The 16,393-nt window shown below is 44.4% G+C and overlaps 1 protein-coding gene across 2 annotated transcripts in view; it reads left to right on the top strand.

Moving 5' to 3' along the window:
- Positions 1-376: 376 nt before the first annotated feature.
- The window catches only part of LOC138975078 (phosphoenolpyruvate phosphomutase-like), a 46,831-nt gene continuing 30,814 nt past the window's right edge, over positions 377-16,393 (top strand). Inside the window, exons 1-3 of one of the 2 annotated variants that reach the window (XM_070347729.1) lie at positions 377-639; positions 1,360-1,476; positions 5,564-5,718. In XM_070347729.1, the coding sequence (XP_070203830.1) occupies positions 5,649-5,718 (70 nt within the window). In that variant the 5' untranslated portion in view covers positions 377-639; positions 1,360-1,476; positions 5,564-5,648. Of the gene's footprint in view, positions 640-963; positions 1,477-5,563; positions 5,719-16,393 lie in introns of those variants that run through there. The other variant, XR_011458497.1, reaches the window with a different exon arrangement.

The raw sequence follows: 16,393 nt of genomic DNA, 5'->3' as shown, positions 1-16,393 counted from the left end.
GAACAACCGATCAAGCCTAACAGGGCCTTTTTCAATTTAGCCCGAAGTTGATTTTGCCAAGATTTCACGAAGCGGGCCTTTTTACCAAAAATTCATTCCCAAAGTTTCGTGCACCGAGCTTCTTGAAATATATTTGAGTCTATATATTAATTCGGTGAAGTTGATTTCGCAAACCTCGCTGCACTAAACTTTGGCACTGAATGTTCTGTTAAAAAAAGACTTCCTTAAGTTAACTTTGGACTCATAGTGGGATTAATCTGGAACACTGAACTAACAATCATTCTACCCAGAAGTTGTCCTATTTCATGGGCCTGTTGCCGGCTTGTCGTCGCTTTCAGTCAGCGTGGTGATGTGATGATGCAAGTCTTTCACACAAGCACTGCGCGGCGAAGGCGACAAAACACACACCAACACTATCGCACGTACACACACCGCTGAATTGAGCTACGGGCTACGGGCTACAGGCATTCACTCGCTTCCTTGACGACAGCGACAACATTGATTGAAATCAATCAGCAGCTCGTCAGTGCTTCGTTTCGACCCAGTCTGTCACGCCGACCGAGTGCACACACGCACACACCAACCACGCACACACGCTCGCCACAACATCCTGAACATTCCGCACTACGTATGTTCCTGGTTCGTATTTAAAGCCGAAAGCGCAATTGTTTCCGTTCTTCTCTTGAACTGTGGAAGTATGTGGGCGTGTGTGTGTGTGAGGACTTAAACTACCCTATTCTAATTTACCATCCTCGTTTGCAACGCCAGTGTAAACAACAAATTATCAGTAAAGATTTCTGCGCGACTGTGTTCTCGTGTTCTAAAACTGAGCGAACCCGATAGTTTCTGGTGCGGTAGGATTGTAGTTACAGCAATTCTGTACTCTCAAGTTACCTTCCTCGCATGAATGAACGAAACCAAGGCCGGGCCGGTGTACAAAAAATATATATAGGCCTATACAGATTTCTGCGCGACCGTGTTGCGAACCCGGCAGTGTCTGGTGCGGCAGTACTGTCCCGTTTCATTCCTATTTACCTTCCTCGTTTGAACTAAGGAAAGCAACGCCGGTGTATCAAATTGTTATAAAGATTTCACCGCGCCAGTGCTCTCGTGTGCTATTCCGGTAAAAGCAAACCCGGCAGTTTCTTGTGCGGTGATATAGTACGGTAGTTACAACAGTTCAGTACTGCCCCGTCAGGTTGTATTGCGAATCATGTGTCGAGTCGTCTGTCGTTAATTGATCACTGTTTCTCTCTCAGCTTAATGCAAAGTGCGGGTCGCTGTGAACTTGTGTGTGGGTCCTTGTGATCGTTGTAAAAAGGAGAGTCCATTCACGGTGCAAAATTACTCGTTCTACAGGTTCGCTGAGGGATTTATTTCCTGTGTGTTGGCGTGCTTCAACGTTGACGGCTGGTCTGGTTTTGAGGTAGTCTGCGACACACCGGTGCTGGGATTTCCAAGACTGCTCAAAACAAGGTACCATAAAATTGTTCCATTTTCTGCACTCGAAATGTTGATTGATTTGTAATGCTCCTCAGTATGCATGAGTCGAGTTTAGAGACTTTAAGCTGTATTGAGGGTAAAGTTTATCCTTGACTTAAGTCTCTAACCTCGATTCTTGCATACCGGCTCTGATTATACTCTGTCGACTATACTCTGTCGGCTATACTCTGTCGACTATACTCTGTCGGCTATACTCTGTCGACTATACTCTGTCGGCTATACTCTGTCGGCATAACAATTTTGTCAAGTTTTTAGGGGAAAATAAACACATTTATAGTACGCTTCTGTACTGCATCATCGACTCATTTGTCGTTTCATGAATTTTCTTTGGAGAAAAAAAACACCTATACAGATACTGAACTAATCTCAAAATTGTCGACGAAACTCGCTTGCAAGATGCTGGCGAGGCGACGAAACTCGCTTGCAAGATGCTGGCGAGGCGACGAAACTCGCTTGCAAGATGCTGGCGAGGCGACGATCTGCAATCGTTTATTTAATTATCAATACGGGAAGGAATGCCTCTGTAAAATGTTCCCGATCACGGCGACATGGCATTATGTCCGTGTATAACGCTCTCAGTGTCTTCTTAACGTCGTGTGGAGCAAACGTTGATAACGTGCACGTGTGTGGTCGATGACGATCATTACGACAGACAGGCTTGCACAGGTACATAACTGACACTATATCAGCTCTTTAAGGCACTTTCTGCTGCTATTCTTTATGTTATAAAGGTCTTGGTTTAAACAACGTTTTATTCAATTAAACATGATACGATACAATAACACAACGACAAAACAATAGGGACACGAACTCCAGCGAACGCTTGTATTACGTGCCCTACGCAGTTGGACAAAACCCACAAGTATGATGTGGGATATAACATTACTAACATACTATAGAACTATCTGGATCAGAATCAGAGTCGAAAGGCCTTGCACTGTGTTGATCGAACGTTGATAACGCGGTCTGTGGCCTTGGACAGGTACCGAACTTGGTTGCACACTGACACGCTCTGCTGTTCAAGGCGCCTTATGCTGCAATTTTTTTATGTTCTCAAAGTCTTGTTTGCGCCGTGGTGATCAATCGTTGATAACGCGATCTGTGTTCCTGGACAGGTACAGAACTAGGTTGCACACTAACACGCTCTGCTGTTCAAGGCGCCTTATGCTGTCATTTTGTGTATGTTCTAAAGGTCTTGTTTGCGCCGTGGTGATCAATCGTTGATAACGCGGTCTGTGGCCTTGGACAGGTACAGAACTATAGGTTGCACACTGACACGCTCTGCTGTTCGAGGCGCCTTATGCTGCAATGTTTTATGTTCTAGAGGTCTTGTTTGCACTGTCTTGATCAAACGTTGATAACGTTGTCTGGGGTCGATAACGACCATTGCAATACGCAGGCTTGGACGGGTTCAGAACTAGGTGGTACTCTTGCACTGGATAACGACCATTGCAATACGCAGGCTTGGACGGGTTCAGAACTAGGTGGTACTCTTGCACTGGATAACGACCATTGCAATACGCAGGCTTGGACGGGTTCAGAACTAGGTGGTACTCTTGCACTGGATAACGACCATTGCAATACGCAGGCTTGGACCGTCGCGATATAACCTTGAACGGTTGCAAACGACGTTAAACACCAAATAACGACCATTGCAATACGCAGGCTTGGACGGGTTCAGAACTAGGTGGTACTCTTGCACTCAACACGACTTCATTCCCGTACATGTAGTAAACGAAGTCTTTAAACGTGCCACAGTGGTGAAACGAAGGTGGGACATTGATACCCTCTGAGACTACACATAAAGTTGACCCGTGCACTGCTCCAACTGAGCGACCAGAACTACCCTGGTAATATCATAACGTTCGAAATAAATTATACCATAGCGCTAGACATAAGCAATATAATAATGATCGACATACTGGCAGTTAATGATTGAATCATATCGGTTGAGCTCACGATAGCATGGAATTGTGTCATTGTGTCATCTCGGTGTCATACTTGCGCCACGCTGTGCAGACGTAGTAATGACGCGGTCGATGCAATCATTGAACACGCAGGCTTGAGTAAGTTCATGACTCCGTAACACACACACACACACACACGCACACGCACACGCACACGCATGTACACACGTACGCACAAACACACACACACACACGTACGCGCACGCATGCAGGCACACACACACACACACACACACACACACACACACACACACACACACACAGTGACCCCCCCCCCACACACACACACAACACTCACGTTGTCTGCTTCAACTTCCAAGCTCTGTGTGTTGATAGTTTGCTGTCTGTCACTCTCTTGTAGGAGTAGTTATCCCGAGTCGATTTATCAATGGCATAACTCCATAGTTTCTTAAATCCCCCAACATGTCATATTGCTATTGCAATATATTGCAAAATAATATTGAGAACAAAATGGCCGTTGGGTGATTCCCAGTGCCTGCCCATTATTTTTGTTTTCAATTTTACAATTATTTTAACGATTTTGTTCAACTCAGTTCAGGGATGATTCGCTTGAGCGGAAACGACGGCTGGTTAGTTCCCTTGCAATGTCTTCGCACAAGAAGGACTTGAATTTGTAAAGACAGTCAGAGGCTGCATTAGCACACGCGGCTGCCCTTCTGTACAGCTAGTTTTGAATGTCATCTTTGAATCCCCGCGGTGTGGACTTGAGAACACCCTCACCTAAAATGATCGCCTTTTCAACACACTTTCTTTAACCAGTGTCGACAACAGTGTCGACGGGCGCAGTGGCCTGGTGGATAAGACACCGGTGTAACACGAGAAAATTACCCCTACGAGATTTTTACTCCGGAGTAAACATTTCGTACGAAAAAGTTACTCCCTTTACGAAAAAAGCACTCCCCAATTACACGAGAAAATTTCTCCCTAAGACAGGTGAGTTCCGAGTAAACATTTCGTACAAAAATGTTACTGCCCTGACGAATAAATAACGTATAAATTACTTCACCCCAACACGAGCAATTTAACTTCCCATGCCAGGTGTACGAAATTTTTACTCCCTTGCCTTGTCCCCTGTTAGTCTTGGTGGTGGAAGGGGTGGAAGGAGGGTAGCGCGACATTCGTGTGCGCGAGATCACTTATTGGCATTATCCCTTCACCCGCATCTCATTTTTGCGTACTAGATTTTTACTGGAAGTAAAAAAAATGGGGAGTAAAAATTTCGTGGAGGGAGTAATTTGTTCGTGCCTTGGGGAGTTCTTTTCTCGTACGAAAAGTGTACTCGGAGTATAGATTTCGTACGAAATATTTACTCCGGAGTAAATTTTTCGTGGAGTAAAAATGTGTTACACCGGCCTCCGAAGCGGAAGGTCGTGGGTTCTAATCCCGGCCGCGGATGAAGGGTGGAGATATGTCGGATCTCCCAGGTCAACTTATGTGCAGACCTGCCAGTGCCTTATCCCCATTCGTTTGTACACACAAGCACATGACCAAGTGCGCACGGAAAAGATCATGTAATCTATGTCCGAGTTCGGTGTGTTATATAAAAACACGGAAATACGCATCCCCCGAAATCGGAGTATGGCTACCTAAATAGCGGGGTAACACGGTCAAATACGTAAAAACAGGGGGATTTCCACCCCATGAACGAATAAGAAGGACACAGAGTTACACAGTACGGCAAAAAGCGGACAAACACTCAAGTCCTTAATGGCAAAAAACCGCAGGACTTTTAATATCAATTTTACTACTACACAGTTCGGTCAAACCTGTCCTGACGGCCACCTCTTGATAACGACCACCTGCCAACAACCACCGCCTTAACAGATCCCCAATAAGATTTGTCCTTAACAATTCATCTTTCCATGGCGACCAACTGCCTAGTAAGACCACTTATGGTCGGTCATTTCAGTGATCGTTGCAGACAGGTTCAACTGTAAATAGTTCTCCTAGCAACGGTGTCTCGTCCCATATAAAGCTTGGGCACATCTGAGGTTGTGTCAGTAGGTTATCGCTTAGATGAAAAAGAACGTATGACCTATAACTTGAGTATTTCTTTTTGTACTTTTTCAAAGTGTTCCAGTCGTGAGGTGAAGAGCATTAGGAAATTAGACGCTAACCGGTTCTAGACGCGAGCAAATCAAGGAAAGACAATCCAAGATGGCAGCGCCCAGTGTTACCCGTGGACTTGCACGATCCACGCAACTCCTTTCTTCACAGGTTGTGAAAGGTGAGTGTGTTTCAGTGTGCATAGGGTACGTGTATGTGGTGTGTTTTTTTTCTCTCTGTCATGTTTTAGCGTTTCGTTTGTAGATTTTATTAGATAAAGGTGAGTGTCATTTATTGTGCATCGAGTATATGGTTTTTTCTCTTCTTTATATTTAGTCAAGTTTTGACTAAATATTTTAACATCGAGGGGGAATCGAAACGAGGGTCGTGGTGTATGTGCGTGTGTGTGTGTGTGTGTGTGTGTGTGTGTGTGTGTGTGTGTGTGTGTGTGTGTAGAGCGATTCAGACTAAACTACTGGACCGATCTTTATGAAATTTGACATGAGAGTTCCTAAGTATGAAATCCCCGAACGTTTTTTTCATTTTTTTGATAAATGTCTTTGATGACGTCATATCCGGCTTTTCGTGAAAGTTGAGGCGGCACTGTCACGCCCTCATTTTTCAACCAAATTGGTTCAAATTTTGGTCAAGTAATCTTCGACGAAGCCCGGACTTCGGTATTGCATTTCAGCGTGGTGGCTTAAAAATTAATTAATGACTTTGGTCATTAAAAATCGGAAAATTGTAAAAAAAATTAAAAATTTATAAAACGATCCAAATTTACGTTTATCTTATTCTCCATTATTTGCTGATTCCAAAAACATATAAATATGTTATATTCGGATTAAAAACAAGCTCTGAAAATTAAATATATAAAAAATATTATCAAAATTAAATTGTCCAAATCAATTTAAAAACACTTTCATCTTATTCCTTGTCGGTTCCTGATTCCAAAAACATATAGATATGATATGTTTGGATTAAAAACACGCTCAGAAAGTTAAAACAAAGAGAGGTACAGAAAAGCGTGCTATCCTTCTTAGCGCAACTACTACCCCGCTCTTCTTGTCAATTTCACTGCCTTTGCCATGAGCGGTGGCCTGACGATGCTACGAGTAAAATGGCATTGCGTTCAGTTTCATTCTGTGAGTTCGACAGCTACTTGACTAAATATTGTATTTTCGCCTTACGCGACTTGTTTTTTTTTTCGTTTCTTCAGTAGATCTTATCAGTTAATGCTTAAGAAAAGGGAGATAATTCTTTTGGAAGAAACGTGCTGGCAATGTGCGTGCGTGCGTGCGTGCGTGCGCGTGCGTGTGCGTGTGCGTGTGTGTGTCTGTGTGTATTGCATGAGTGCGTGCGTGCGTGCGTGCGTGTGTGTGTATGTGTGTGTGTGCGTGCGTGCGTGCGTGCGTGCGTGCGTGCGTGCGCGTGCGTGCGTGTGTGTGTGTGTGATCCTTCACATTACGACCCCTCCACATAACGACCGAAGTTGACTGACATTTTAGAAGTCGTTTAGAAGAGGTACCACTGTATTTGCCTTGGTGCTGAAGTCAGCCGCCCTCTTGCAATTGTAGATTTTACTCAAGTCAAGCCAGAGCCCGGTCACGCATACAGAAGCTAGCTTACAAAAGCTACATAATCCGATTGAGACATACAGTACTATACAATCAATAAACACTACACACGATCGACTGCAAGTCTGAACTTATCCCTGACTAGATGAATACCCGCTTCGCCGGGTACGGCTGCGCCGGGAAGAAGTCGATCCGAATACCCGGCTGCGCGGAGGAAGGGAGATAATCGCGGCTAAAAACACTGGAGAAGATAAGGAAGAGTTACTGGTAGTAGATCCAGACCAAAAAAAACAAAATCGGTTCAGCACAAAAAAACAAAATCGGTTCAGCGCTGCGCGCTGAGAGCACGTGTTGAAATATCTCATCGACCAGGTTGTGTCCCGGGTGTACCTGAATATGATCACCAAATTTGAAGCAGATCCATCGAGAACTTTGGCCGTGCATCGCGCACAGACACACAGACAGACAGACAGACAGACAGACAGACACACACACAGACACTAGTCGTATATATATATACTAGAATGAATACCCGCTTCGCCGGGTAGACGGCTTCGCCGGGAAGAAGTACTTAGAGCCGTACGCCGAACTATGGACCCGCCAAGCTTAGGTCCCTCCCAGATTCGTGGAATGGGAACAGCACGAAAATGATTCAGTGGCCATAATGCCATTCCTGACCATATCGAGTCCCATCCTTGTCGACGAATGTAACCGTGTTAATCACCTTTGGAGGCGAACTCCACTCAAACAGGACTGAGCAAGTTATGGCTTCTCAAAGGAAGGCCAGTACATAAAATTACGTTAAAATTAATATTAAAAGTCCTACGGTTTTGAGCCATTAAGGACTTGAGTGTTTGTCCGCTTTCAAAAAGAGGAAAGAAAGAAACAAACAAGTCGCGTAAGGCGAAAATACAATATTTAGTCAAGTAGCTGTCGAACTCACAGAATGAAACTGAACGCAACGCAACGCAGCAAGACCGTATACTCGAAGCATCGTCACTCCACCGCCCGTGGCAAAGACAGTGCACGTGGAATTGACAAGAAGAGCGGGGTAGTAGTTGCGCTAAGAAGGATAGCACGCTTTTCTGTACCTCTCTTCGTTTTAACTTTCTGAGCGTGTTTTTAATCCAAACATATCATATCTATATATTTTTGGAATCAGGAACCGACAAGGAATAAGATGAAAGTGTTTTTAAATTGATTTCGAAAAAAAAATTTTGATAATAATTTTTATATATTTAATTTTGAGAGCTTGGTTTTAATCCGAATATAACATATTTATATGTTTTTGGAATCAGCAAATGATGGAGAATAAGATAAACGTAAATTTGGATCATTTTATACATTTTTATTTTTTTTTACAATTTTCAGATTTTTAATGACCAAAGTCATTAATTAATTTTTAAGCCACCAAGCTGAAATGCAATACCGAACCCCGGGCTTCGTCGAAGAGTACTTGACCAACATTTCAACCAATTTGGTTGAAAAATGAGGGCGTGACAGTGCCGCCTCAACTTTCACGAAAAGCCGGATATGACGTCATAAAAGACATTTATCAAAAAAATGAAAAAAACGTTCGGGGATTTCATACCCAGGAACTCTCATGTCAAATTTCATAAAGATCGGTCCAGTAGTTTAGTCTGAATCGCTCTACACACACACACACACACAGACACACACACGCACACACGCACATACACCACGACCCTCGTTTCGATTCCCCCTCGATGTTAAAATATTTAGTCAAAACTTGACTAAATATAAAAATAAGGAGAGGAGGGCAGGGGGTGGGGTTGAGTTGATAATGCTCTGTGGAATTTGTTAAAATGAAAAGTAGTTAAGATGTTTCTTGGTAAGAATTATAAGTCTGTATTCTATATCTTGAATAACGGGTTTGTAAAATGATTTTTTTTTTAATTCAAATCGAGTTAAAAAGTGGAACCTTTCAGGATCACCAATAAAACCAAATAGATGAGCAAGTAAGAGGAACACGAACAATAAATCTCAAAACTTTTTACAAATAAAAGGATTAAAATGTAAGCCACGAAGGCCGTGGTAATAAAAACAATATGTACAGTTTGGCGACTAGTGGGCCTTGGGTGAGGATATGTTGTCTAGAGGGTAGTCGCTGGAATCAGGAGGGATGGCGGGAGCCACTCGACCTCAAACTGAAACACGCTGATGTGATAATCTGGGCTTAGTTATACCCACAGCCCCATGTCCGAGTCCCTGACCAGTCGGCACAGCAGCAAGCTGTGTGACCAGCCTAGAGAACTGCTACTGCGCAAATAATCCTGGGGACTCAGACCATGGAGCTGCATATGGTCATATAAGGTTTTAAAGGTAATTCTATTTGTAGCGCATGGAGCGAAAATGTGTTGAAATGAATAGGGTTCTCCACAATGGCAGGACTTGTTAAAGATATGGAAGCGGCAGCCGCCGGCACGGAGGCGTCTGAAGATAGTGAGGAGGTTTGTTGGGAGATCGGGGTGTAGATCGTTCATATCAATGGGTTGATAGGACAGAGATGTTACGTACTGACTTCGAATGAGTTTACGGATTTTACTGTAGAACTCGGTTACTGAGTAGCCGATGTTAGTGTTAGCTGGGCTAGATTCTGCCGCTTCTTTGGCAGCGACATCCGCCAGTTCATTTCCCCGGACCCCTACGTGAGAGGGGACCCAGAGAAATGATACGGATGTGCCGGATGAGATTAACTGGTGACATATAAAGAGGATTTCTCTTTGTAGCTCTGCCCGATTTGATGTGTTTCGATGCAGAGCTTGTAATGAAGAGCGCGAGTCAGAGCAGAAAACTGCCGCACGCGGTGTGACTGGGAGGTCATTTATAAAAGTGCATGCCATGAGCAAGGCAAATAGCTCGGCTGAGAATATGGAGATGTCTTTATTAAGAGTATATTTCCTTGAGATTTTGAGATCTGGGATCACAAAGGCGCAGCCAACGCTGCCGTCTGCAAATTTGGATCCGTCAGTAAAGACTTTTAAATGCTCCGAGAATTTGTAGTTTAGGGTTTCTTTTGTAACAGTAGCCAGGTAGACGGGGTTATCTTTTTTGGTAGTATTATCTTCACTGTCGTATATGATAGTAGGGGTTTCCTCAAGCCAAGGCGGGTAGGAGGGCGGGGGGACCCTGGCCAGCTCACTGACCTTCACCCCGCTATCGGCTAGAATGCGGTTTACTGTGTCGGATAAGGGTAGCGTTTTGGCCAAGAGTTGAGTGCTATGTTTGGTGTTGGCCTCATAATTTTGGTGCTGAGGAAAAAAGTCAGTCAGGACCTCGCAGGCAGAGTTCTCTACCGCGTGGGCTCTGACAGCATACTGAGCTGAACGGAGTTTTATCTCATCCACAAGGGGCAGCCACCCACACTCGCTGTAGACTCGACTCTTACTCGCTTGTTGGGAGAGTCCCAGAGCTATTTTGAGCGCCCTGCACTCTATAATAGCCAGTTTTTTCATGAGCGCCGGGCGCGTCGCGAAATAAGCTTCGCACCCGTAAAGGAGGCGGGAGCGAATTAATGCCCGCACTACCTCTGTGACACACTTACGTCCTCTGGCCCAGGATTGGGACGCCAGGTAGCGTATGATATAAAGATCCTTGTTGGCCTTATTGATCAGATGTTCGATATGACTGGTCCAGTTAAGTCGGGTATCGATGATAACGCCGAGGAACTTAACTTCTGAGCTCGGTTTGATAATATCACAACCTATCTTTATACTGCAGTTCCTGTACAGTTGTCTACGGGAGACAACAAGAAAGACTGTTTTATTTGAGGCTAGTTGGAAGCCGTTGGTGTACATATATTGACAGAGGTTGTCGATTTTAGTTTGGTAAGAAGATAAGTCAACAGTGTTGGTAACTCTGTTATGGCGTGGTCTATTAGTGTCTATTAAGGCGAGGTCGTCCGCATACAGAAGTACACTGGCACCGTCAACCTTAACAGAAGTAATGTCATAGAGCATGATGCTGAATAAGTTTGGCGCGATGATACTGCCCTGGGGAACCCCCATGTCCAGCGCATGGGTTTCGGACACCGAAGAGCCCACTCGGACAGACATCTTGCGATTGCTGATGAAGTTTTTGATGAATTGGTACATGTGGCCAGAGACACCGATTCTGCCGAGTTTTAGGAGTAGACGAGCATGCCAGACGCTGTCGTACGCAGATTTAATATCAAAGAAGGTTCCAAGAAGAGAATTATTACTATGTGCCAAGGTCTTTTTGATTTTTTCAGTGACGTGCACAATGTGGTCCGCACACGAACGACCTTGCCTAAAACCTGCCTGGCATGTAGGAATGATATTGTGTTTATTGAGGTGGAACTCCAGCCTCTGGTTCACCACACGCTCAAAGATCTTGCTGAGGTGGGGGGTTAGTGATATGGGGCGGTAACTGCCAGGTAGATTGCCCGGTTTTCCGCTCTTCAATACTGCTACTACTTGTGAGTCTGACCATAAAATTACACAAAAGCCGCCAGACCACATCACAAACAGAACTGAAGAATGCACAGGTGTTGCTTACATAGAGACACACACACTCACACACACACACACACAAACACAGAGAAGCCGTATCTATAGAGAGATAGATGACAGTGTATTTTTCGCGTGGCTATAAATTGATTCGACCTTTGCACTTTTACAGTGAGGATAATTTACGGGTCCAATTTACGTTCTGTACACTGCGTTGACCTTCTAAAAATAGGTAACAGTAACAGAACGCCGGGAATATCCGAAGACGCTCAGCGCAGTGGACAGCGCAGTGTAGTAACTTACAACTGAACGGGAAAGCCACACGAAGGAAGGGAGATAAACGCCAAACACTGGAGAAGATAAGGAAGAGTTACTTATAATGGTGAAATGAACACAAAAACGAAAATGAGTTCAGCGCTGCGCGCTGAGAGCACGTGTTGAAATATCTCATCGATGATATTGTGTCCGGGGTGTAGCTGAATACGGTGTCCAAATTTGAAAAAGATCCACCGAGAACTTTGGCGTTGTGATGTGGTGTAGCGGCTATGGTGTGTCGGTATGGGGGCCCGGGTAAGCTGAGGTGGAACCAAAATAGCTGAGGTGGAACCAAAATCGGTTCCGCGCTGCGCGCTGAGAGCACGTGTTGAAATATCGACCAGGTTGTGTCGTGTCCCGGGTCTACTTGAATATGCCCACCAAATTTGAAGCAGATCCATCGAGAACTTTGGCCGTGCATCGCGCACAGACACACAGACACACAGACAGATACACAGACAGACACACAGACACTAGTCGTATATATATATAGATAGAAGGGAGGAATATTTATCCAGGATCTTATCGGGACACGTGTGGGAGGAAACATCGACAGAAGAGCTCTGCGTTTGTCATCAATAATTATTTAGATTAGCCGGAGGGCCGTTGTGTTTCTTATAGTGTCAGGTTTTAAGCCCTACAGTCTGTCTGGCCGTCTGGCCATCTTCTGTCTATCTGCGAGTTCGTCCTGTATGGCTGGTAACACATTTGTTCCCGTCTGTCTGTCCCTCTCTCGTCAGTCTATCTATCGGTCTGTCTGTCAGTCCGTCTGTCTGGCTGGCTGGCTGTTTGTGAATTTATGAAACGGTATTGCATTCATTAAGAAATATAGAATAATTTAAGCAGCACTTTACACTCATTGTTTTTCTCCCCTTTTCTCTCTTTTCCCTACTAATCTACACTTACAAGTGCAAGAATGAGTCTTTGGAATCCTAACCACACAATGTACACGTGCGCGTTCTCACAGAGACACAGCTAAAGAAACAGCAAATCTTGATGCCTGCAAGTTTCAACTTGAGAGCGTAACCCGCTCTGAGTAGGGCGTGTTTGATATGTGTCAGGCGACGGTTGTAACGGCAGTACTGTCTGGTTGGCCAGTTCTGTCTGGTCAAATGGGTCTAAATAGCCATTTCTGCACTTTCGCTGCTTGTGGAAGACACTTCAAATACTCCTATGATACGAGTGATAAATATCAAGCCTACAGACAATCTGCCACATGTTCGCGTTTCGTTACATTTTCATTTTTATATAGACAGTTTAAAAGTGAGAGACCTTTAGTGCTTTTGTCATGAGTGTCTGAGCTTTGAAGCAGCAGGAAATTGCGGCATTTTCTTCAAATAAACATGATGTCTGCAGTTGACACGCGCGCTCACATACGAGACTGAGAGAGAGAGAGAGAGAGAGAGAGAGAGAGAGAGATGGAGGGGGTGGAGAGAGAGTGAGTCAACCCGAAAAGAAAGCCGGATAGCGATATTGTGTTAGTGTGGGTGAAAGACTACACGCTACCAGCCAGTACAGGGGCGGTGTGTGTGTGTGTTTTCGCCGTGAGAGTACTGGCTTCGTTCATAACTTTTTTTTAACTTTATTATTTTTACACCCCCGGTATAGGGGTGTGTATAGGTTTCGCTCGATGTGTTTGTTTGTTTGTTTGTTTGTGTTCGCATATAGATCTCAAGAATGAACGGACCGATCGTCACCAAACTTGGTGAACAGGTTCTATACATTCCTGAGACGGTCCTTACAAAAATTGGGACCAGTCAAACACACGGTTAGGGAGTTATTGGTGGATTAAGATTCTACAAGGACTTATAGAGCGACATATTAATGGTCAAAGGGAAATAACCACACTTGTTAGCAGTGCCTGCTCAGTTGGTGGCAGTGAGAATGCTAAGGACGGGGGTGTTTTTCCTACCTCGGAGGAATTTCTTGTTTTTTATAGCATCATTGCTTGAGCATCTCGCGACGGCTGCATGCAATGTTAGACCTGTGTACGGGACGCTTTAAAACTGCTCGCAAAGGCAAAAAAAGAAGTTTCGTTCAGGGAGAAGTCCTTACTTGTTGACTGCTATCCAGATAGTACTGGTTTGCCAGGTAATACTGTAAGTGGCGGGGTGGTAAGACGTCGGCCTCCTAATCGGGAGGTCGTGAGTTCGAATCCCGGTCGCTGCCGCCTGGTGGGTTAAGAGTGGAGATTATTCCGATCTCCCAGGTCAACTTATGTGCAGACCTGCTGCGCTAGTCACTTAACCCCCTTCGTGTGTACACGCGAGCATAAGACCAAGTGCGCACGGAAAAGATCCTGTAATCCATGTCAGAGTTCGGTGGGTTATAGAAACACGAAAATACCCAGCATGCTACGCGGGGTAAAAACGGTCATACACGTAAAAATCCTCTCGTTCTAAAAACATGAGTGGCGTCTAAGCCCATGCACGAAGAAGAAGATATGTTTAAGGTGTCCCAGAGTGGTCCATCGTTGTACGATTGTTCCATTCAACTGTCCTTGCAGTGCGCGTATCATCAATCTCTCGGCTACCTTTTTTTTGGTGCGCCAGGACTGTTGTTTAAGTTAAAGTTCATAAATCGATCGAGGTTCGCTCTGTCGGGTTTGTATCGGTTGTGAAAGAGTGAATGCCCTTGCTTTAACTCGAACAAACACTGGAGGGGCCAATCACTAGCGAGGGGTGTGTCGGACACACGTGGACAGGAGCACTAAATTGACACGTCCTCAGGCTGTCCACGTGTTTCCGACTCACTCTTTCACAACCCACACAACCCCGACGGAGTTATTTCCGAAAATCGTAAATTGAAATTTGAAAGTACTGAGGTGCGTTTCATCTTTAAAAGGGGAAGTGTGAAACGACGAATGCATTTTGAAGGAAAGTAAAAGAGCGGCGAGTGTTATCTGTCTGTCTGTCTGTTTGTCTATCGTGTCCGTCTCTCTATATATATATCTCCTTCTCACTTCTTCTTCTGCGTTCGTGGGCTGAAACTCCCGCGTACACTCGTGTTTTTTGCACGAGTGGAATTTTACGTGTATGATCGTTTTTTTACCCCGCCATTTAGGCAGCCATACGCCGTTTTAAGAGGAAGCATGCTGGGTATTTTCGTGTTTCTATAATCCACCGAACTCTGACATGGATTACAGGATCTTTTTCGTGCGCACTTGGTCTTGTGCTTGCGTGTACACACGGGGGTGTTCGGACACCGAGGAGAGTCTGCACACAAAGTTGACTCTGAGAAATAAATCTCTCGCCGAACGTGGGGACGAACTCACGCTGACAGCGGCCAACTGGATACAAATCCAGCGCGCTACCGACTGAGCTACATCCCCGCCCCTCTCCTTCTCACTATTTCTCTCTCTCTCTCTCTCTCTCTCTCTCTCTCTCTCTCTCTCTCTCTCTCTCTCTCTCTCTCTCTCTCTCTCTCTCTCTCTCTCTCTCTCTCTCCATCATTAACCCTTGCCTTTATATTTTAGCGCTGCGTATTGAAAAACTGTATAGTTAAAAAGAACAACAGAAAAAAAGCACTCCTGCCATTGTGTTCCAAGTCCGATGCGATTAAGTGATGTGTGTTGTTGCCAACGCCAGTGAAGAATCCATATTAAACACTTTTCATCTATTATTTTAAAAATGCGACACATATATATAGATTTTAAAAAAAAACGTTTTAAACTCGTAATATTTAAAAATAACAAAACATTTTTTAAATTGTTTGCCATTTTAAAGGAACAAACACAAGACTCGAAGATAAGTGTTCACTCTTCTGTTCGTGTTATCAATAATCAGACGTTCTATAAACTAGCCTAGCCATTCAAGTTTGTTTGCTTTTATTCTTAAAATCTGATCATTTCAAGTCTCCGTAGATGACAAAACTGTTGTACCGGTGTAACACGAGAAAATTACTCCCACGAAATTTTTACTCCGGAGTAAACATTTCGTACGAAAAAGTTACTCCCTTTACGAAAAAAGCACTCACCCATTGCACGAGAAAATTACTCCCCAAGACAGGTGAATTCCGAGTAAACATTTCGTACAAAAATGTTACTCCCCTGACGAATAAATAACGAATAAATTACTTCACCCCAACACGAGCAATTTAACTTCCCATGCCAGGTGTACGAAATTTTTACTCCCTTGTCCCCTGTTAGTCTTGGTGGTGGAAGGGGTGGAAGGAGGGTAGCGCGACATTCGTGTGCGCGAGATCACTTATTGGCATTATCCCTTCGCCCGCATCCCATTTTTGCGTACGAGATTTTTACTGGAACTAAAAACAAGTCGCGTAAGGCGAAAATACAATATTTAGTCAAGTAGCTGCCATTTTTCAGCAAGACCGTATACTCGTAGCATCGTCAGTCCACCGCTCATGGCAAAGGCAGTGAAATTGACAAGAAGAGCGGGGTAGTAGTTGCGCTAAGAAGGATAGCACGCTTTTCTGTACCTCTCTTTGTTTTAACTTTCTGAGCGTGTTTTTAATC

The sequence above is a fragment of the Littorina saxatilis genome, linkage group LG9 (assembly GCF_037325665.1).
Source record: "Littorina saxatilis isolate snail1 linkage group LG9, US_GU_Lsax_2.0, whole genome shotgun sequence".
Classification (NCBI taxonomy): Eukaryota; Metazoa; Mollusca; class Gastropoda; order Littorinimorpha; family Littorinidae; genus Littorina; species Littorina saxatilis.
Note: the sequence above shows the minus strand (reverse complement) of the source record. Positions and strands in the feature narration are given on the sequence as shown.